At 43.6% G+C, this 22638-nt stretch overlaps 2 protein-coding genes across 5 annotated transcripts in view; one reads left to right on the top strand and one right to left on the bottom strand.

Moving 5' to 3' along the window:
- Positions 1 to 18810, bottom strand: part of tpgs2 (tubulin polyglutamylase complex subunit 2) — a 38246-nt gene extending 19436 nt beyond the window's left edge. The window contains exons 1-3 of the mRNA XM_048532174.2: positions 18289 to 18810; positions 2324 to 2403; positions 277 to 364 (exon numbers count right to left, since the gene is read on the bottom strand). Of these exons, the coding sequence (XP_048388131.1) occupies positions 277 to 364; positions 2324 to 2403; positions 18289 to 18361 (241 nt within the window). The 5' untranslated portion in view covers positions 18362 to 18810. The remainder of the gene's footprint in view (positions 1 to 276; positions 365 to 2323; positions 2404 to 18288) is intronic.
- kiaa1328 (KIAA1328 ortholog) overlaps positions 18484 to 22638 on the top strand; it is a 170349-nt gene continuing 166194 nt past the window's right edge. Inside the window, exon 1 of one of the 4 annotated variants that reach the window (XM_048532160.2) lies at positions 18484 to 18972. In XM_048532160.2, the coding sequence (XP_048388117.1) occupies positions 18924 to 18972 (49 nt within the window). In that variant the 5' untranslated portion in view covers positions 18484 to 18923. The remainder of the gene's footprint in view (positions 18973 to 22638) is intronic. The other 3 variants (XM_048532132.2, XM_059649178.1, XM_048532152.2) reach the window with 3 other exon arrangements.

Below are 22638 nucleotides of genomic sequence, written 5' to 3' on the forward strand. Positions count from 1 at the left end.
TAAAGAATGAATTTTGCTCAAGACATCAGGAAAAATCAATTCCTGGAGAACTTTATAAATACACTTAACAAGCACATGGGACGTTGGTTCAAAATTTTCAACAAGGTCAGAATGCATGACGATAGAGAGAGAAATTAATTGTTTCTGCACGCTGTGCTACTCTAACCCTTTTTCATCAGAATACTGGAAACCCACTTGCAATTCTGGGTGACTGACCAATACAAATATAAAATCATTTGTTCGCATAAATGTACATTAGAAATTCAGTGGTCTTACCATCAAATTTTATACTCCAGGTCATCAAAAAGCCATCCGTCATTTGGTAAAAGTTCCTCAGATCCTCTGGGAGTAAGCAGCAATTCTTCTGCAAACATAAATAGCAGGATATTTCAGAGACTATATAAATGTAGGTGTCAATTCAGCTGCTTTGGACAATTTCCTTCCTTCTAGGTCAAGTTATCCCCAAGGTTCCTGAATTCTAGTCCTGAACTCATACCTTTATCTCTACAATTTCCTTTTATGCTCATTCTATGAATACATACCCTGCTACCTTGACCGTAAACCTTTGACTAAGCTGCTGAGCACACAACCTCTTTTGTTGGCCCATATGGTTGCTCCAAATTTTAATGATTCCCTTTCTTTGGGTGTTTTTCCCTTCAAATCTTTTATCATTAACCCTCTACTCATGATTCCTCTGCCCTCGTAGACAACTACAGCAAACTGCCTTTTTACTCGGAACAAATCTGTGTCCATATTTACTGAAACTTCAAGTTTAAATCCTCTAATCGTGTATTTCACAGCGTTGAAATAGGTCTTATTAAAGTCAAAAACACATTGAGGGAATCTTATAGAGCATGAATGACATGGGCTATAGTGAGAAATGTGACAGAATTGTGCAACATGTGTGATGAGGCCTACCTTGAAGTCAGTTGCAATTGGGTGCATCTTTTAAATTTCAGGTGTCAAGATGAAATCCTTGCTAGGGGCGGCAAGTTGCCTATTAATGGGGATTATTGTTTATTAGCAGCCTTAGTAATTGCCTATTCCATTTCAATAAACATGCAACTTCCCATCTTACCACCTGCTATAAACAAACTATACACCGAAGATTTTCAACATGGAAGGCAAAGTGTGTGCTTGACATCAGCTCGTTGCTGGTTCTAAAGAACCTCCACGTTCCTCACCCACAAAACAGCATCTCAGGGCATGATCCAAGGGTACATGTACATGCAATCCTCATTTGTCAACTTCACAGGATTCGTATGGCACCTGTCTGATCAACTTGCAGGGCACTTAAAAAGTACAGACCTGCGCTGTGGGGCACACCAGTAATTATCATTGAAAGGCTACTGCAGCGACACTTTGTGCACAGGGACAGACATCCAGCTCATGGATGGTGCATCTCAGGGCTGCTTGCTTACTCACTCAGCATTTGATTGCTTAGGGTCTATCTGCAAGTTTGTAGCATCCACGCTTCACAGTGTCAATGTTATTAGCATATTGGGTCTGTCATCCACTTGGGCTTGTCACAGTCAGGGATATGTCTGATTACAGTCCAGGGAGTGAGCAGTCCTGATAGGAGTCATCGCAAGCAGCAAAAGGAAATTACATACAATAGCTGCAATTACAAAATAGCTGAGACAACACCCTGGATGGATGGAATCAGCATCATCGGATTGATGGGTGAAAATGTGAATCCATATCTGCTAAATTCTAGGACATTGAAGCATCAAATAGACAAAGAATGTGTCGGCAAATTGGCTGCAGATTGCAATCATTTCATTGTATATTTGCAGTGCAAATAGAGTGAAAGTGCTTAAGGTTCAAATGCTGGTCAACGTGATTTGCATCTTGCACTAATCCTTGCAAGTTGAACGTGGTGAACATTGGCGAAAAGCAGCAATGACTCCTTTAACCATGATGTTGTGGAAAAACAGTTCTATGTTTTGTAGATACAGCAGTATTCTCTACCATATAAAAATTGTATCAATAACAGTAACAAGTGCTTTATTAAAAGTGAAAAAAGCCACAAGGCTAAGCAACCATCAATACAATTGTTTCTTTGATAGAATGCTTAGATTTGTTAGTGCACTAATGTCTTCTATTTATTATGGATATTTCCTCTGAAGTTTAGTGTACTAAGTGTTAATTAATTATCAACTACATTCTTTGTTTAGTAAATGTAAATGCATTACCAACATAACGCTTTGTTTTGATGGGAACAGAATACTGGAGCTTCAAAGCATGATCTAACATAATCCCTTCTAACAGTAAATCAAAAGTATACAATTTAGATCCAAAGTTAAAATGTGAGATTGCTCACCTGCTCCCATGAGATAATTGTATGTCGCTCTGCTGGTTCCTTTTCTACATATCTAACTTCTGTCACACCTGGACGACTTTCTAAAAATGTCAGAAGTATTGGTAAATGGGTTTTGTAGACACCTTTATTAGATATTTTCCAATTGACTTATGCATTCTGGAAAGATATGGGAAAAATGCAGGAGATTTTCACTCAGTAACAGAATTGGTGCAGGCATGATGGCCTGACTGACCACCTTCTGCTCTGTAACAATTGTGACTGCATTAACATTTCAGATCAATGGTCTTTCATCAGAACATCTCATGAAGGGCTGTCGTGCAAACAACATGACATTCATGTCATAAAAACGGAAGTTTGCTGTAAAAACTCAGCGCGTCTAGCAGCATCTGTGAAGAAATAAAAATCAGAGTTAATGTTTCATGAACCTTCCCAAAACGTTAACTCTGATCTTTTTCTTCACAGATGCTGCTAGACCTGCTGAGCTTTTCCAGCAAACTTATGTTTTTATTCCTGATTTACAGCATCCACAGTTCTTTGGTTTTTATGACATTCATATTACTGGAAACAACAAAACTCTCCCATGCAGACATTTCAATACAGCTTCTGTTCAAAAGTACAAAGAACAAAGAAGTGTTCAACACAGGAAGACACCCTTGGTCCACCAAGACTGCACCAACACAGGATTCCTTTCTAAATTAAAACCTTTTGCCTCCACATCCCTCTATTTCATGCCTATTTACGTATCTGTCAACATGCCTCTTAATGTTGTTATTGTATCAGCCTTTACCACCTCCTCTGGCAGCATTTCCAGGAACTTATCACCTGCTGTGTAAAAAACTCACCTTTCACATCTCCTTTAAACTTAGTCCCTTTTATCTTAAACCTATGTCCCCCTAGTAATTGACACTTCTACCCTAGGAAAAAGACTCCAACTATCCATTCTACCCTTGCTTCTTTTAATTTTGTAAACTTCTATTAGGTCGCCCCCTCATCCTTTAACGTTCGAGTGAAAACAAAACAAAGTTTGTCCAATCTCTCCTCATAGCTAATATCCTCCAAAATGGGCAGTATCCTGGTAAGAGATAGTAGGAACTGCAGATGCTGGAGAATCTGAGATGACAAGGTGTAGAGCTGGATGAACGTAGGAGGCCAAGCAACATCAGAGGAGCAGGACAGCTGTTGTTTTTTCCTTCAGAAAAAGGGTCTAGACATGAAATGTCAGTTTTCCTGCTACTCTGATGCCGCTTGGCCTGCTGCGTTCATCCAGCTCTACACCTTGTTATCTAACATCCTGGTAAACTGTTTCTGGACACTCTCCAAAGCCTCGACTTCCTTCTGCTAGTCTGGCGACCAGAATTTTACACAGTATTCCAAACGTGGCCTAACAAAAATTCTACGTAGCTGCAACATGGCTTGACAATTTTTATACTCTATGCTCCTGTTTGCCAAACACATTTCATGGCTCCTTTTAGCCAACTTTAATCCTTGTTTGCATTCTTTCCTGCTATCTTTTGATTCATCAAGGGCTCTGTCTTCAGTTTCCCCAAGCTTACAAACGCTGCTTTTTTTAAAAAAAACTATTATACAGTGCAGAACTTACTTTTTAAACCAAGCTCTCAATTTCTCATCATCCAAGGTTCCCATATCTTGCCATCCTTATCCTTCATCTTCACAGTATTATGCTGGTGCTGAACTCTGATCAACCGGCATTTAAAAGAGCGCCAGATATGGATTCACTCTGAATCTACATTCTACATTCCCCTGCTCCTGCCTAAGATGGTCACAGCTAGTCTTATACTTCTAATACTTTCACATAAGGTCTACTCCTATCCTTATCCACAAGTAACTTAAAACTTAAGGAATTATGATCATTGTTCCTGAAAATGTTTCCCCACTGTAACTTCAATCACCTGGCCAGGATCATTCCCCAATACCAGATCTTCTTTGGCCCCTTCCCTCATTGGACTATTTACCTATTGTTTCAAAAAAGCAGTCCTGGACACACCTAACAAATTCCCCATTTAATCCCCTGGCCCTAAGAGAGTCCGAGTAAATATAGGGGAAGTTAAAATCACCCACCACAACAATCCTGTTGATTTTACACTTTTCCATAATCTGTCCACATATCTATTCTTCTATGCCCCACTGGTCATTGGGAGGCCTGTAGTACAATACCAAAGTGGTTGCACCCTTCCCAATGTTAACAAAACTTCTACCTTTTGTTTTATATGAATACTGTCATAATGATATAAAATACTGACTATTGATCTTTGAATCCTACCAGTAGACTTAAAACGGCCGAAGAGGCCACCTGTCCATACAGGTTGGTCAAGTTTCATGAAAATGATTTAGAATAGACCAAAGACAATCTGCGCTGGAATCAACATTTCCCAAAAGCAATTATGTCATCAACCAGGATCCCTTGGGAAGTGAGAAAAGACCCTTGTGTCCTTTATGTTTACACCACTGAGAATCCACACATTGGAGATGAAGCCTCATTTGCAATTATCAAGCTTGAAATCACAGCCAACTGCCAATTTCCAGATGCCATTCTATAACTCATCCCTTCATTCTCAACCACGACATCACCGTCCACAAGACACAGGAGCAGAAATTGAGCCATTTGGCCCATTGAGTCTGCTCTGCTATTCAACCATGGCTAATATGTTTCTCAACCCCACTCTCTTGCTTACTCCCTGAAACATTTGATCTCCTTGACAAACTAGAATCTATTCATCTCTGTCTTAAATATACTCAATGTCCTGGTCTCCACAGCCTCCTGTGGCAATGAATTCCACAGATTCACTACTTTTTGGCTGAAGAAGTTTCTCCTCATCTCTGTTCTTCCCTTTACTTTAAAGCTGTGTCCTCGGGTTCTAGTGTCTCCTGCTAATGGAGATATCCTCCCAACATCTGCTCTGTCCAGGTCATTCAGTATTCTGTAAGTTTCAATTAGATCTCCCCTCATCTTTCTAAATTCCATTGAGTACAGAAACAGAGTCCTCAATTTGTTAAGCCTTTCATTATTGGGATTATTCTTGTGAACCTCCTCTGAACCTGCTCCAGGGCCAGTATATCCTTGCTGAGGTATTTTCTCACAATACTCTAGATGTGGCCTGACTGGAGCCTTAAAAAGCCTCAGAAGAACATCCCTGCTTTTATATTCTAGTCCTCTTGAAATAAATGCTAACATTGCATTTGCCTTCCTAACTACTGACTCAACCTTCAAGTTTACCTCAAGACAATCCTGGGCTAGGGCTCCCAAGTCCCTCTGCACTACAGATTTCTGAATTTTCTCCCCAATGAAAAAGTAGTCAATGCCGCTATTCTTCCTACCAAAGTGCATGACCTCACACTTTCCCACGGTGTATATACCATCTGCCACTTCTTTGTCCATCTCCTAACCTGTCTAAATCCATCTGCTACTTCCTAGTTTCCTCAATACTTATCTTTGTATCATCTGCAAGCTTAGTTAGAATGTCCTCAGTTCCTTCATTTAGATAATCAATGTATAAAGTGAAAAGTTGTAGTCTCAACACTGACCCTTGTGCAACATCACTTGTCACCGGCTGCCATCCTAAGAAGGATCCTTTCATCCCCACACTCTGCTTTCTGCCAGACGGGCAATCTTCTATCCATGCTAGTACCTTACCTGCAACACCATAGGCCCTTATCTTACTCAGGAACCTCCTGTGCGGCACCATGTCAAAGGCCTTCTGGAAGTCCAAGTAGATAACATCCATTGGCTCTCCTTGGTTTAAGCTGCTCGTGACCTCCTCAAAGAATTCTATCAGATTTGTCGGGCATGACCTCCTCTTGATGAGACCATGCTGACTTTGCCTTATTTTACCATGCGCTTCCAAGTATTCAGAAATTTCATCCTTCACAATGGTCCCTATAATCTTGCCTATGATTGAGGTTGAGCTAATCAGCCTGTAATTTCCCATCTTTTGTCTTACTCCTTTTTTAAAGAAGGGGGTAACATTAGCAATTTTCCAGCTCTGTCAGATCTTCACTTACTCTAGTGATCCTTGGAACACCTTCACTACCTCTTTAGCTATCTCCTTCAGAACTCTTGAGAGTGGTCCATCTGATCCAGTTGATTTATCCACCTTCAGACCTTTCAGTTTTTCTAGCATCTTCTCCCTGGTGCTGGCCACCATACTCACCTCTGCCCCGCTGACTCTCTTGAGCTTTTGGGATGTAACTCATGTCTTCCACCTTGAAGACTGACACAAAGTACTTGTTCAATGCCTCTGCCATTTCTTTGTTCCCCATTACTACTTCTCCAGAGTCATTTTCTACTGGCCCAATTCCACTTTTGCCTGAATTTTGCAATCTTCTTCAATATTACTGGCTAGCTTACCCTCATATTGAATCTTCTCCCTCCTTATTCCTTTATGACAAACAGTTCTTCATTCAGACACGCAGAACAGAGTAGGACATTGGGGACCAGATTTGCACACCAATACGCCAACATTTTCATGCACAAGTTCGAGCAAGACCTCTTTGCCGCACATGACCTCCAACCAATGCTATAACATCAATGGCTTTTTTCCCTCTGGACTCATAGTGAGGAATCACTGAAACCACTCAACAAAGACATTAAGTTTCATCCCACCAGACTTACCATGGAGTATGCTTCAGAATCAGTCTCATTCTTGGACACATGCATCTCCATCAAGGACGGGCACCTCAGTACCTGACACTATTGCAAGCCCACAGATACCCTCACGATGCTACGCTTCTCTAGTTTCCACCCTAAACATGTTAAAGAAGTTATCCTTTATGGACAAGCCCTGCATATACCCATGACCTGCAGAGATGAGGAGAAACGCGATGGACACCTAAAGATGCTGAAAGTGGCTCTCATAAGAATGGGATACAATGCCAAGCCTGATGTGCCAGTGAAAAACTGGAATGACCTCCTCAGAGGGCAAACAGAGGAGATGGACAATAAGGTACACTTCATCATTCAGTACTTCCTTGGAGCGGAGAAACAATGCCATGTTCTTTGCAGCCTTCAACATGTCACCAATGATGATGAAAATCTCACCAAGATCATTTCTGTGGCTCCACTTCTTACCTTCAAACAATCGCCAAACTTTAAAGAGACCATCGCTCACAGCAAATTACCCAGCTTTCAAGACAACATCGACCACCACGCCATACAACCCTGCCACAGTAACCTCTGCAAGGCATGTTGGATCATTGACATGGATACTACCATCGCATGTGGGAACACGACTCACCAAATACACATCAATTATTCATGTGACTCAGCCAATGTCATCCAAATCATATGTTGCAGGTAAGGATGGCCCAAGACCATGCAGACACTACAATAAAAGATGAATGGACACCATGCAACAATCACCAGACAGGAATGTTCCCTCCCAGTGGGGGAACACTTCAAGTGTTAATCTTTAGGTAAGTGTTCCCTAAGGTGGCCTTTGAGAGACACAACAATGCAGAATTGCTAAACAGAAACTGGCAGCCAAGTTCTGTACCCATGAAGGTGACAACAACTGTGATCTTGGATTCATGTTGCACTACATGTGACCCCACCCTGTTCTGTGTTTGCAAAGTCTTCCTTACTGTCCTGCTTTAACACCATCACCTTGATAACTTATGAACTCTCTGCCTTAATTAGCTTGTACAGTTTTGGACCACTTGTTACTTTGGTTAAACCCTTAGCATGCAACTCTTATATCTATCATGTTATTCCAGCCATTTGGTTTGTCTTCAGCACGACTTTATTTTTGTTTTTTTGTAAATATCTCTCTGCCTCAATTAATTAGATTATAGGTCATCCCTTTGCTTGTTATTCAGCTGTTGACATTTTACTCACGCCATTTATATGATCTTTTGATCTCTCTGCCCATTGATCTTTCTGCCTATAAATTGTGTCTACATGCTTTTCTTCACATCACCTGATGAAGCAGCACGGCTTTGAAAGCTTGTGATTTCAAATAAACTTGAATGACCATAACCTGGTGTCACGTGACTTCTGACCTTAATAGCAGAAAGGCACAGCTTTGTCCTAAAACTAACATAAACCTTTGTTGAAAGCAACTTATTGATAATTTAGGAGCTGGTTCGGAAATTCTCACCTGGTTGTCACATATTTTGTGTTGAGATATTTGTGCTCATCTAATTTAGCATTCCAAGTTTTAATATCTCCACCAATGGCCATGTCATCAATTGGCTAGGATTTCATTTCTGAAATTCCAATAGATACCTCTCCATCTTGCTTTTCTCCTTTAATACCCTTGTTAAAAACCTCTCTTTTAGACCAAAAGTATATGCATCTGATCAAATGTGTCCTAAAATAGCTTAAAGCTATATTTTGTTCTATAATTCTCCTATGAAGCACATTGGGGGAATTTTTTTTTAAACTTACTCACAATATATTTCCCATACCTAACTGCTCTTGGGAAGGTGGTGAACTCTCTGCACAAACGGCAGCAGTTCACGTGCAGTATGTGGATAAACAATGCCATTAGGGACAGAATTCTAAGATTTAGACCCAGTGACACTGAAGGAATGTGAAATATTTTCATGTTAACGCTGGTGAATGTTTTGGAGGGGAATTTGCAGCTAGTGGTGTATCTATGTATGCTTCCCTTATCCTTCCAGATGGAAGTTTTCAAAATTCATTCATGGAATGTGGACATCGATGGTTTGGCCAGCATGTATTGCTCCTAATTGCCCAGAGGAAGTCAATCACATTGCTGTGGGTCTGGAGTAGGCCAGACCAGGTAAGGTAAACAGTTTCCTTTGCTTTGGAAGGTGTTCTCTAAGGGATTTTGGTGAATTTCTCCAGTGCATCTTGGAGTTGGTAGAAATCGCTGCAACTCAGCATCAGTGGTGGAGGGAGTGGACGCTTGTGGATGTGGTGCCAACCAAGAGGGCTGCTTTGTCTTTGATGATGTCAAGCTTCTTGAGTCTTGTTGGAGCTACACTCATAGGAAGAGGAGGGGGGCATTCAGCCCCTTGAACCTGTTCCAGCATTCAATGATATTGTGGTTGATCTGTAGCCTAACTCTTTAAATCTGCCTTTAGCCAATATCTCTTTGTTCCTTTTCATAACAAAAAAGTATCTATCTCAGATTTATAATTACCAATTGATCCTGAATCCACTGCTATTTGCAGAGAGAGTTACAAACATCTGCTATCCTTCGGGCCTAGAAGTGTTTCCTTACACTCTATCACTACCTACGAAGAGTCTGACCTGCCAATGGGACAGGACATATTTAGGGGTGGTGATCGTGGTATCTGGGACATCAACTATGAGGTACGATTCCTGACAGTTCTGAAGACCTGACATGTTAACTCTGATTTTTTCTTCGCAGATGCTGTCAGATATGCTGAGCTTTTCCAGCAACTTCTGTTTTTGTTCTTGATTTTGCCATTGTCATTTCTGGTGCTTAGGGTGATGTCAGGTAATCCATCCATTTCCACTCCTTTCTAGCAGTAGGCTTGCTAGATCATGTCAGAGGGCAGTTAAGTGTCAACCATGGAATTGCATGCAGGCCAGACAAGGTAAGGACAGCAATTTCCTTCCTCAAAGGTCATTACTCATATATATTATGAACTAAGTTAATAATATTGATTGTATGTTTTTAATAATGTTGTCCTACGTAATATTGCAGTAAATGTAGTACACAGACATAAGTGGTAGCTTGTTTTTGTAGTTAATTGCCCAGACAAGCTACTAAGATCAACACTGCATTTTCAGTATTGCTGGTTTGAATGAATTAGAGCTGTTAAGCAATTAAGCAATGTTAAGTGCCCATGAACAATTTACAGATTTCCCACTCTATAGTACAAGAAACCTGATTTAGTGGGGGATACTTAATGCATTGGAGCATCTTGCTATGGTAAAGGTACTGGATAACCGCAAGTTGTTATTTAGTTGTAGGGAAATAACTTGAGAGAACTGATTCAAAAATGACAGAGACTGAACAAGAACAGCAGCGTTTACCTGAATATCTTTTCAACTAAGTAGGTGCTAATGACCCTGTGTGCTACAGTTTTTGATTTTTTTGAATTTGATTTATAAGTGGTTCAATTTTATTATTAGATGTAAATATCAATTTGAAGTTACATATAGCTTGCTAACTACATCCCAATGCAAGAAAATTTGGACAGGTTAAGCACCATCATATCACAAACAACCTTACAAGAATTGCAGGTTTAATGTTACCATTCCCAAAAAAAATCAAAAAAGACCCTTGAGGAGTATAGATGAAGCAGAAGAGAGAAGAACTTAAACAAGAAATTAAAAGGGCTAGAAGGGCCATGAGTTATCCTTGACAAGTAGGATTAAGGAGAATCCCAAAGCATTTTCTGAGGAAGGGTCACTGGGCCCAAAACAATAACACTCTTTTCTCCTCCACAGATGCTGCCAGACCTGCTGAGCTTTTCCAGCAACTTTGTTTTTGTTCCCAAAACATTTTATACGTATATTAGGGGCAAGAGGGTAGCTAGGGGAAAGGTCGGTCCACTGATGGACAAAGGAGGGAATTTATGCACAGAGCCAGAGGAAATGGGTGAAGTTCTTAAACAGTACTTTGCATCAGTATTCGTCAAGGAGAAGTACATGGATGATGGTAAGATTAGAGAGGTATATATTGATATTAAGAAGGAGGAAGTATTGAAAAACATTAGAGTAAATAAGACCCTGCGGCCTAATGGGATCTATCCCAGGCAACTGAAGGAGAAAAGGGAGGCGATTGTTGGGGTCTTGACAGCGATCTTTGTATCCTCTTCAGCCACAGACGATGTTCCAGAAGATTAGAGACAAGCCAATATTGTTCCTTTGTTTAGAAAGAGCAACAGGGATAATCTAGGAAAATACAGGCAGGTCAAGCTGACATCAATTGTACTAAATTTATTGGAGAACATTCTTAGTTACAGGATTTGTTTGCATCTGGAGAAGAATGGACTTATTAGGGATGGTCAGCATGGCTGTATGTGGGGAAGGTCTTGTGTCACAAACTTGATTGAGTTTTTTTTGAGGAAGTGACTAAGAACGATTGATGACAGCAGGGCAGTGGATGCTGTCTAGAAAACAGAATAGTTGTAGAGGGGTGTTTTTCTACCTGGAGGTCTGTGGCCAGTGAAGTTCTGCAAGGATCGATGTATATGTATATAAATGATGTAGATGAAAACGTAGATGAATATTAGAAAGTTTGCAGATGATATGAAAATTGGTGGCGTTGTGGATAGTGAGGAGTTTTCAAGGGGTAAAGGAGGACACAGACCAGTTAATTGGGCAGAGAAATGTCAGATGTGTTTAATCTGCACTTGTGTGATGTGACGTATTTTGGGAGGTTCAATGCAAGAGAAAAGAATATAACATGCTGAAGCTACTGGACCTATACCTCATCACCCACTTCACCTTTAATGGCCAAATATACGAACAGATCAATGGGACACCAGCGGGATCACCCATCTCCAGTCTAATAACTGAAGCAGCGATGCAGAGACTTGAAAGCATGGTTCTTCCGCTAATCCAACCAAAACTATGGGTACGCTACAGGGACGACATTTTGTCATTATTAAATGGACCAAACTAGAGGAGACACTTGCTCTAATAAACAACACCTCACTGAGATCAGACTTACTAAAGAAGAAAAGAAACAAACAGCTCCCATTCCTGGATGTCACAGTGAAACACAGAACCAATGGGGAATTCCTAACAAAGGTACATGGGAAAGCCATACACACTGACCTAGTACTGAATTTTCAACAGCAACCACCCTAACACACACAAAGTTGCGCGAGGACATTATTTAAACAGGCAACACACTGCAACAACATAGAACTATGTCAAAAGAAAAAGAACAGTACCTCTTTCAAGTATTCAAAGACAAGAGATACCTGGAAAACTGGGTCAGAAGATGCATACTACACGAACGACACCAGGAAGATACTACACGTGCTGACAAACTCATCACACTAACTTACATCAAGAACACATCTGAATCGACCACAAAACTCCTACAACCACTGGGCATCAGAGTATCACACAAACCCATATCAATCCTATGCCAACTGTGAACCCAAAACAAAGACCCACTACCCACCATGGACAGGACCAATGTCATGTACAAGATTCCTTGCAAAGGCAGCAATAAACATTACATTGGACAGCCAGGAAGAAAATTAACCACATGAGTACATGAACATGAACCAGTAACAAAAAGACATGACCAATACTTGCTCATCTCCATCCACATAGATAAGGAAAACCACCAATTTGATTAGGACAACACCAGGATGCTGAGACAGGTGAAGCAGAGACAAGCACAGGAATTCCTAGAGGCCTGGTTCTTCACTAGAAAGCCACCAAGAAACATAGAGCTAGGCCCCGTATACACTCCATTGTGAAGGAAAAACCAGAAGTGAGGTGATTTATCTCAATGGACACCAGAATTTAAATGATAGGTGGGAAAACACAATAGCGTTTCATTGGAGGCTGCACTGATGATGTTACCCAGCAGGGTAATGAAATGTCTGCGGAACAACAAATCAGCTCGGTGAACCAACCAACCACAACAAGAAAAGAATCCAGCATTGACATACAGAGGGATCTTGTGGTGCAAGTCCATAGCACCCTGAAGGTGGCAACACAAGTGGATATGCTGGTTTTTTAAAAAAAATTGCATATGGCATGCTTGCATTCATCAATAAGGGCAATGAGTATAAAAGTTGGCATGTCATGTTGCAGCTGTACAAAAGTTTAGTTAAACCACATTTGGATTAGTATGTGCAGTTCTGGTGGCCACATTATAGGATGGATGGCTTTGAAGAGGGTGCAAAAGAGTTTTAGAACACAGAACATAGAACAGCACAGTACAGTACAGGCCCTTTGGCTCACGATGTTGTGCCGAACTTTTACCCTAAACCTAAGGTCTATCTAACCTCCACCATTACCTTAGGCATATGGACGATAATCTAATAGCCGCTTAAATGCTGCTCATGAGGCCGACTCTACTACCCTCTCCAGCAATGCACTCCATACCCCTTGTTTTAACCAGGATGTTGCCTGGATTGGAGTCCATTCAAAGGAGGTGGAACAAATTTGAGATTATTTTCACTTGAGTGTTGGAGGCTGAGCATCTAACAGACAGATGTTTATAAAATTATGAGACGGATGGATAGTTGGAGTCTTTTTCCTAAGGTGGAAATGTCAAACACCAGGGGCAGAAGTTAAATGTGAGAAGGGAAAAGTTCAAAGGAGATGTGCAACGAAAGTTTTTTTAATCTAGAGGGTTGTAGGTGCCTGGAACATGCTACCCGGGGAGGTGGTAGAAGCAGAGACAATGACAATGTTTAACAGGCATTTTGACACATGAACAGAAAGAGAATAGAGGGATAATAAAATGTGAGGCTGGATGAACACAGCAGGCCAAGCAGCATCTCAGGAGCACAAAAGCTGACGTTTCGGGCCTAGACCCTTCATCAGAGAGGGGGATGGGGAGAGGGAGCTGGAATAAATAGGGAGAGGCGGACCGAAGATGGAGAGTAAAGAAGATAGGTGGAGAGAGTATAGGTGGGGAGGTAGGGAGGGGATAGGTCAGTCCAGGGAAGACGGACAGGTCAAGGAGGTGGGATGAGGTTAGTAGGTAGCTGGGGGTGCGGCTTGGTGTGGGAGGAAGGGATGGGTGAGAGGAAGAACCGGTTAGGGAGGCAGAGACAGGTTGGACTGGTTTTGGGATGCAGCGGGTGGGGGGGAAGAGCTGGGCTGGTTGTGTGGTGCAGTGGGGGGAGGGGACGAACTAGGCTGGTTTAGGGATGCAGTAGGGGAAGGGGAGATTTTGAAACTGGTGAAGTCCACATTGATACCATATGGCTGCAGGGTTCCCAGGCGGAATATGAGTTGCTGTTCCTGCCACCTTCGGGTGGCATCATTGTGGCAGTGCAGGAGGCCCATGATGGACATGTCATCTAGAGAATGGGAGGGGGAGTGGAAATGGTTTGCGACTGGGAGGTGCAGTTGTTTGTTGCGAACTGAGCGGAGGTGTTCTGCAAAGCGGTCTACAAGCCTCCGCTTGGTTTTCCCAATGTAGAGGAAGCCGCACCAGGTACAATGGATGCAGTATACCACATTGGCTGATGTGCAGGTGAACCTTTGCTTAATGTGGAATGTCATCTTGGGACCTGCGATAGGGGTGAGGGAGGAGGTGTGGGGACAAGTGTAGCATTTCCTGCGGTTGCAGGGGAAGTTGCCGGGTGTGGTGGGGTTGGAGGGCAGTGTGGAGCAAACAAGGGAGTCACGGAGAGAGTGGTCTCTCCGGAAAGCAGACAGGGGAGGGGATGGAAAAATGTCTTGGGTGGTGGGGTCGGATTGTAAATGGCGGAAGTGTCGGAGGATGATGCGTTGTATCCGGAGGTTGGTAGGGTGGTGTGTGAGAACGAGGGGGATCCTCTTAGGGCGGTTGTGGCGGGGGCGGGGTGTGAGGGATGTGTTGCGGGAAATACGGGAGACGCGGTCAAGGGCGTTCTCGATCACTGTGGGGGGAAAGTTGCGGTCCTTAAAGAACTTGGACATCTGGGATGTGCGGGAGTGGAATGTCTTATCGTGGGAGCAGATGCGGCGGAGGCGGAGGAATTAGGAATAGGGGATGGAATTTTTGCAGGAGGGTGCAAAACCAACACCATTCCAACACCACTCACGACCTCATCACCTCAGGGGACCTCCCACCCACAGCCTCCAACCTCATTGTTCCCCAACCCCGCACGGCCCATTTCTATCTCCTTCCCAAAATCCACAAACCTGCCTGCCCTGGTCGACGCATCGTCTCAGCCTGCTCCTGCCCCACCGAACTCATCTCCACCTATCTGGACTCCATTTTCTCCCCTTTGGTCCAGGAACTCCCCACCTACGTCCGTGACACCACCCACGTCCTCCACCTCCTCCAGGACTTCCAATTCCCTGGCCCCCAACACCTCATATTCACCATGGACGTCCAGTCCCTGTACACCTGCATTCCGCACGGAGATGGCCTCAAGGCCCTCCGCTTCTTCCTGTCCCGCAGGCCCGACCAGTCCCCCTCCACCGACACTCTCATCCGCCTCGCTGAACTCGTCCTCACACTCAACAACTTCTCTTTTGACTCCTCCCACTTGCTACAGACTAAGGGGGTGGCCATGGGCACCCGCATGGGCCCCAGCTATGCCTGCCTCTTTGTAGGTTACGTGGAACAGTCCCTCTTCCGCACCTACACAGGCCCCAAACCCCACCACTTCCTCCGGTACATTGATGACTGTATCGGCGCCGCCTCTTGCTCCCCAGAGGAGCTCGAACAGTTCATCCACTTCACCAACACCTTCCACCCCAACCTTCAGTTCACCTGGGCCATCTCCAGCACAACCCTCACCTTCCTGGACCTCTCAGTCTCCATCTCAGGCAACCAGCTTGTAACTGATGTCCATTTCAAGCCCACCGACTCCCACAGCTACCTAGAATACACCTCCTCCCACCCACCCTCCTGCAAAAATTCCATCCCCTATTCCCAATTCCTCCGCCTCCGCCGCATCTGCTCCCACGATAAGACATTCCACTCCCACACATCCCAGATGTCCAAGTTCTTTAAGGACCGCAACTTTCCCCCCACAGTGATCGAGAACGCCCTTGACCGCGTCTCCCGTATTTCCTGCAACACATTCCTCACACTCCGCCCCCGCCACAACCGCCCTAAGGGGATCCCCCTCGTTCTCACAAACCACCCTACCAACCTCCGGATACAACGCATCATCCTCCGACACTTCCGCCATTTACAATCCGACCCCACCACCCAAGACATTTTTCCATCCCCTCCCCTGTCTGCTTTCCGGAGACACCACTCTCTCCGTGACTCCCTTGTTCGCTCCACACTGCCCTCCAACCCCACCACACCCGGCACCTTCCCCTGCAACCGCAGGAAATACTCCACTTGTCCCCACACCTCCTCCCTCACCCCTATCGCAGGCCCCAAGATGACATTCCACATTAAGCAGAGGTTCACCTGCACATCTGCCAATGTGGTATACTGCATCCATTGTACCCGGTGCGGCTTCCTCTACATTGGGGAAACCAAGCGGAGGCTTGGAGACCGCTTTGCAGAACACCTCCGCTCAGTTCGCAGCAAACAACTGCACCTCCCAGTCGCAAACCATTTCCACTCCCCCTCCCATTCTCTAGATGACATGTCCATCATGGGCCTCCTGCACTGCCACAATGATGCCACCGAAGGTTGCAGGAACAGCAACTCATATTCCGCCTGGGAACCCTGCAGCCATATGGTATCAATGTGGACTTCACCAGTTTCAAAATCTCCCCTTCCCCTACTGCATCCCTAAACCAGCCTAGTTCGTCCCCTCCCCCCACTGCACCACACAACCAGCCCAGCTCTTCCCCCCCCACCCGATGCATCCCAAAACCAGTCCAACCTGTCTCTGCCTCCCTAACCGGTTCTTCCTCTCACCCATCCCTTCCTCCCACACCAAGCCGCACCCCCAGCTACCTACTAACCTCATCCCACCTCCTTGACCTGTCCGTCTTCCCTGGACTGACCTATCCCCTCCCTACCTCCCCACCTATACTCTCTCCGCCTATCTTCTTTACTCTCCATCTTCGGTCCGCCTCCCCCTCTCTCCCTATTTATTCCAGCTCCCTCTCCCCATCCCCCTCTCTGATGGAAGGGTCTAGGCCCGAAACGTCAGCTTTTGTGCTCCTGAGATGCTGCTTGGCCTGCTGTGTTCATCCAGCCTCACATTTTATTATCTTGGAATTCTCCAGCATCTGCAGTTCCCATTATCTCTCAGAGAATAGAGGGATATGGATGATGGGCATGCAGGTGGGATTTGTTGAGAATGGCATCATGGTAGGCACAGACATGGTTGGCTGAAGGGCCTGTTCCTATGTTGTACTGTTACTGGAAAACAAAAAAAAATGCTGGAGTGCACAGTGTGTCAGGGAGCATCCATGGAAAGAAAAGCAAGCTAATGTTTCAAATCTGCACGAATCTTCATCAGGGATAAAGTGCAGAATGGAAGGAGGAACATTACGTAATAGTGGGGGGTGGCAGTGTGGTTGGACTGTTGGAGGAGAAAAGATGCTGATAGTTCAGATTGGGTGATCAGAATGTGAGAAAGACAGAACAATGGCATGTCTAACTGCCAGGTTGAAAAGGACAGAACCACTGGAGTGGGGGGGAGGGGAGGCAGAGAATGCTACAAGTAAAGCTAAAAGGGAAAGGAATGGGTTCACATTTTGAAGGTTTTGATCTCAATATTGAGCCCGGGAAGCTGTAAATTGCCAAGTCTGAAGATGAGGTAACAAAGTGTACAGCTGGATGAACACAGCAGGCCAGGCAGCATCAGAGGTGCAGGAAAGCTGATGTTGTGCTCCTGAGATGCTGCTTGGCCTGCTGTGTTCGTCCAGCCTCACATTTTATTATCTTGGAATCTCCAGCATCTGCAGTTCCCATTATCTCTGATGTTAGGATCTGGTCCATTTCCGAAGGGTCCAGACCCGAAATGTCAGCATTCCTGCTCCTCCGATGCTGCCTGGCCTGCTGTGTTCATCCAGCTCCACACCTTGTTATTCCAGATTCTCCAGTACCGGCAGTTCCTACTATCTCCTAGTCCTAAAATGAGATGTTGCTCCTTCAGTTTGCGCTGTTATTCGCTGGAGCATTACAGGCTGCTGAGGACACACGTGGGTTAAGTGGACAGACCAGCGAAGGGAAGTTCGGGGTCATACATGCGCGCTGTTGGGTGTACAAATACATAACATAACAGAGTACAGCAAGTCAGGCCGTATCAGAACAGCAAGAAAGTCAACGTTTCGAGTTGGGAGTCCCGACCCGAAACATCGACTTGCATGCTTAGTTTCACACTCGCCATATACACAGGTAAAACTTGTCTTCGCCTGCTAATTTCCATAGTAACGGTAACTGCCCTGCACTCACCTAGTATCCTGGTTACACCTAACGTCAGCCGGTCCACCAAGTCCTTCATATTCTCCGTTTTACCGTCTTCCATTTTGGTCTGGGCCTACTTTCGGCAATACAGACGCAACTAGCTTACAGTATTCAATTATATACCAATCCCTAATATAAGCTTTCCAGTCTCCTAATTGTCAGGTTTCGCCCTGGGAGAAGAGAATGCATCAAACGCAAGGCCTTCTGGGCGTTGTAGTACTCGGATCCCTCTGATCAGCGGCACCGAGGGGGAAGGGCAGAAGGCGTGCGGTCGAGGGGCAGGGCAAGAGAGGGCCGGGGATCAGCGTCATACAGATAGGGGCTGTCGGTGATAGGGTTTGGGCGGGGAGTAGGCTGTCTTCTTACAGATGTTGCCTGAATTGCTGAGTTTCTCCGGCAGTTTCTGTTTTAGACCTCCAGCATCCGCAGTTCTTTGTTATACTATCTGAAGAGGGTACAAGCTAGAAGGCAACGCAAAGTGGCTAAGAAACGGTGCTTAAGGACAGAGACTCCTACGGGGCTGATGGGTAGTGGGCGGGGCTGAAGGTTGCCAGTTGGAAGGGGCCAGGACTTATCGTGAGCTTGGCAGGCCGAGTGCACGATGGGAGTGGCGGTTGTTTAAGATGGCGAAGGCACGGAATCTGGTGAGTGAAGTGTTCTGGAGCAAAGATCGTATCCTTTTCGTCATTTTATTTTTCGGTAAAACTATTTAAGATAGTAATCAAACTTGGCAAACTGAAGCACAAACACTAAAATACCATATCGAACTGCAGATGCTAGAGACCTTAAATAGAAACTCGGGTCTGGCGGTAGCTCGAGAGAAAGAGAGAGTTGATGTTTCAAGTATAGTGACCCTTCCGCATAAATGCGATATCGGATTTTGAATCCAATTTTATGCATCATACCTGACAGTTGTATTACTTATCTGATTGATGTGTCTTTGCTTATGAAAAAATGGAAACTTCCGTCACCACATTCATTATTTCATGAAAATGTTGCTTGATTTTGTTTTAGAATGCAATATCTTCTACAGTATCTGTATATATTGCTTTTACCTACTTGATATCCGGGAAATTCAAGGAACCAATTTACAATAAAACTTATAAAGATTCAACTGTAATAGTAAACCACCCCCCCAGTTTTAATGATGCAGTAGTACGGTAGCAATGATGTAACTAAATTTAGTATACTAGCGTGTACTGTACTGTACTCAGTTTGGGCGGACCTTTTTAATGCGTTCCGAGTTCATCTGTTGTACAATCAGAAATTTATTAGAAATTGTTGGGGTGGAAATAACAATGACTTGTTACTTCTGCATCTGTTTAATTACTTGCAATAAATTTTTAAAAGAAATATAATTTTAGTAAAATCTGGAATCTCTTGTGATTTTTGAACATTCTGTTTAGTGACTTCTGAGAAGTATTTACTGTTATTGTATAGACCAGTGTAACTGAGACCCATTTTGTAGATTTAATTGAAGCCAACTGAAACTTGAAAGTTATACAAGCTATTTACATTGAAACTACTGGAGGAAATTAGTAGAGGTGACTGAGTTGAATATTGCAATTTCTAAAAATAAAATGTGTTTGAAGGGCAGTAGGAACTGGAATATTAGCAAGTATGTGCTTGATGGGCCATTCCTTTTCGCTAATTTGTATTGAGACAAATGGAGGGCTGGTGTTTTGGTGGATAAGTGGAGACAGAAACCAGCAAAAAGAAGAAAAATGATTGTAAACCAGTGTGGAAAAAGAAGCTGGATAAGTGATAATGGATGTGGTGAGTAGTTGAAAATGGGTTGTCTGTATTGAAAGGAACGCATGTCATGACAGGACCCTGGAGTGTGGCAGTGGGGGGGGGGGGGGGGTAATGTATAGAAAGCTTTTAAGCTCTAAAATAGTTAAACTTGATGTTGAGTGCTGAAGGTTACAAGGTCCCCAAGTACAAAGTGAGGTATTCCTCCAGCTTGCATTGACCCTCACTGGAAAACTATAGCAGGCCTGAGACAGAAGTGTTGGTGTGGGGCCACGGTGTGTTGAAGTGACTGGCAGCGGGAAGCTCTAGGTAACTTTTATGGATAGAATGTAAGTGTTTAGCAAAGCAGTCACCCAGTCTCCCTTTAATTTCCCAAATGTAAATAAACTTGCACCTTGGTTGAACTATCAACTTGTTTGACAGAATGTGTCAAGTTTATGTATGCTAGAAATGACTGATGTTCCACAAGGATCTGTGACCAACCCTCAATATTCAGGACATTGGGATGTGAAATTAGTTTGTGTGAAGATGAGGAATAGAAAGGGAAAGAAGTCACTAGAGAGAGTTGTCTACAGGCCCACTAATGATATATACACTGTAGAACAAAATGTACAAGAAATAGGGCTGGGGGGTCTAGGCCTGAAACGTCAGCTTCTGTGCCCCTAAGATGCTGCTTGGCCTGCTGTGCTCATCCAGCTCCACACTTTGTTATCTTGGACTCTCCAGCAACTGCAGTTCCCATTATCTCTGTTTAAGAAATAAATTTGCCTACTTCTGTTTTAGAGGGATGGTAATAATCATAAGTGGCTCCTTAATCTACATATAAATTGGAAAAATCTGATTGGCAGAAGTAGTCTGAATGAAGGGATCAGGGAATACTTTTGAGAGTTTCTTAAAGCAGCAAATTTCAAAAGCAGAGAGAGCAGATTACATTTGTCCTCCTGTGTTAAGGTAACCTAGGAAGCAGAGACCACAATACTATAGAATTTTGTTTTCAGTCTGAAAGTGGGAAGATTAGATCTGATTATTTTAAACCTAAATAAAAGCAACTCTGGGAATGAAAGCTAAGTTAGCCTACTAGGTAAGGATAAGCCACCAGAAATGTGGTGGTAGACTTTTAAAAGGGTATTTTAAAATGCTTGGAAAAGGCATTTTTACTTTCCGAAAAGAGAATCCACCACCTGTGATTGACTAAAGAATGTTGGGAAAGTATCAGACTTCAGGAAAAAAGAACAACTGCACAAAATTTCACTGATTAGTTAATCATTTAGAATATAAAGAACGGCAGAATAGGGAAATGATTAATTGAGGGATAAAATTATTGTATGAGAGGAAGCTTGTAAATCAGGAAGTGGAAGGGGAAATTGTAATTTTAATAAATTTCTATCACAAGGGAGTGGTACTGTGCAAACTGATGGAACTGTGGCATAGCAGGTCTCTGGTACAAATGGGTTTCAAGAGATTGCTAACAATATAATAGATGCATTGGTGTTAATGTTCCAAAATTTCCTAGATTCAGGAAAGGTCCCATCAAACTAGAAAGCAGCACATATAACCCCTTTATTCAAGTAGGGAGGGAGATAAAAAAACGCTGTCAGTATATCAAGGGAAGATGATGACCAGGAGAAGAATGGGGCTCTTTTATCTATAGACTAGATAGCTTGATATGTCATGGGCAAGTGTCAGAATTGGCCATTGTCTGGGTTATAGCTATGCACTTTGACAATCTCAAAGTAATTGAGAACAGTGTGGTGTTGCCAAAGGGTAATCATGTTTAACCAATTCAGAACCATGCAGTACCAAAGAGGTCCTTTGGCCCACCAAGTCTGCATTGATGAAAGCTAGTCTAAATCTACGCTTGTTCCACTTCTCAGCACTAGGTCATAGCCTCGAACGTTATGACGTTTCAAGAGCTCGTCCAAGTAATTTTTTAAAAAAGTTGTCAGGTTTCCTACCTCTACTGCCTTCTGAGACAATGCATTGCAGGTTCCTGCCACCCTCTGGGGGAAAAGGGTTTTTCTCAAAACCTCTCTAAACTTCTTGCTTTTCACCTTAAAATGATACTCCCTCCGAAACATCAGCTTTTGTGCTCCTCAGATGCTGCTTGGCCTGCTGTGTTCATCCAGCTCCACGCTTTGTTATCTCAGATTCTCCAGCATCTGCAGTTCCCATTATTCTCTGACTCCCTTGTTATTGCTCCTTCACGTAAGGGGAGCAGCTGCTTTCTCTCCAACCTCTCCATGCTCTTCATAATCTTATACACCTCAGCCTTTTCTGCTCCAAAAACAATCCAAATTTATCCAGCCTCTGTTTGTAGCTAAACTGCTCCATCCCAGACAACAACTTGGTGAACCTCCTCTGCAATCATATCCTTCCAATAGTGCACTGACCAGAACTGCACGCAGTACTCTGGCTGTGGCCTAAAAGTTAATAACAGCTTCAATATAACAGCAGAGCTGTTTTATTCTATGCCACAACTAGTAAAGGCAAGTGTCCCATATGCTGCCTTAACCACCCTATTAACCTGTGGTGACACTTCAAGGGTTTTGTGGACGAGCACCTAAGATCGCTCTGTTTCCCCCAAGC

Source organism: Stegostoma tigrinum, chromosome 1 (genome assembly GCF_030684315.1).
Source record: "Stegostoma tigrinum isolate sSteTig4 chromosome 1, sSteTig4.hap1, whole genome shotgun sequence".
Classification (NCBI taxonomy): domain Eukaryota; kingdom Metazoa; phylum Chordata; class Chondrichthyes; order Orectolobiformes; family Stegostomatidae; genus Stegostoma; species Stegostoma tigrinum.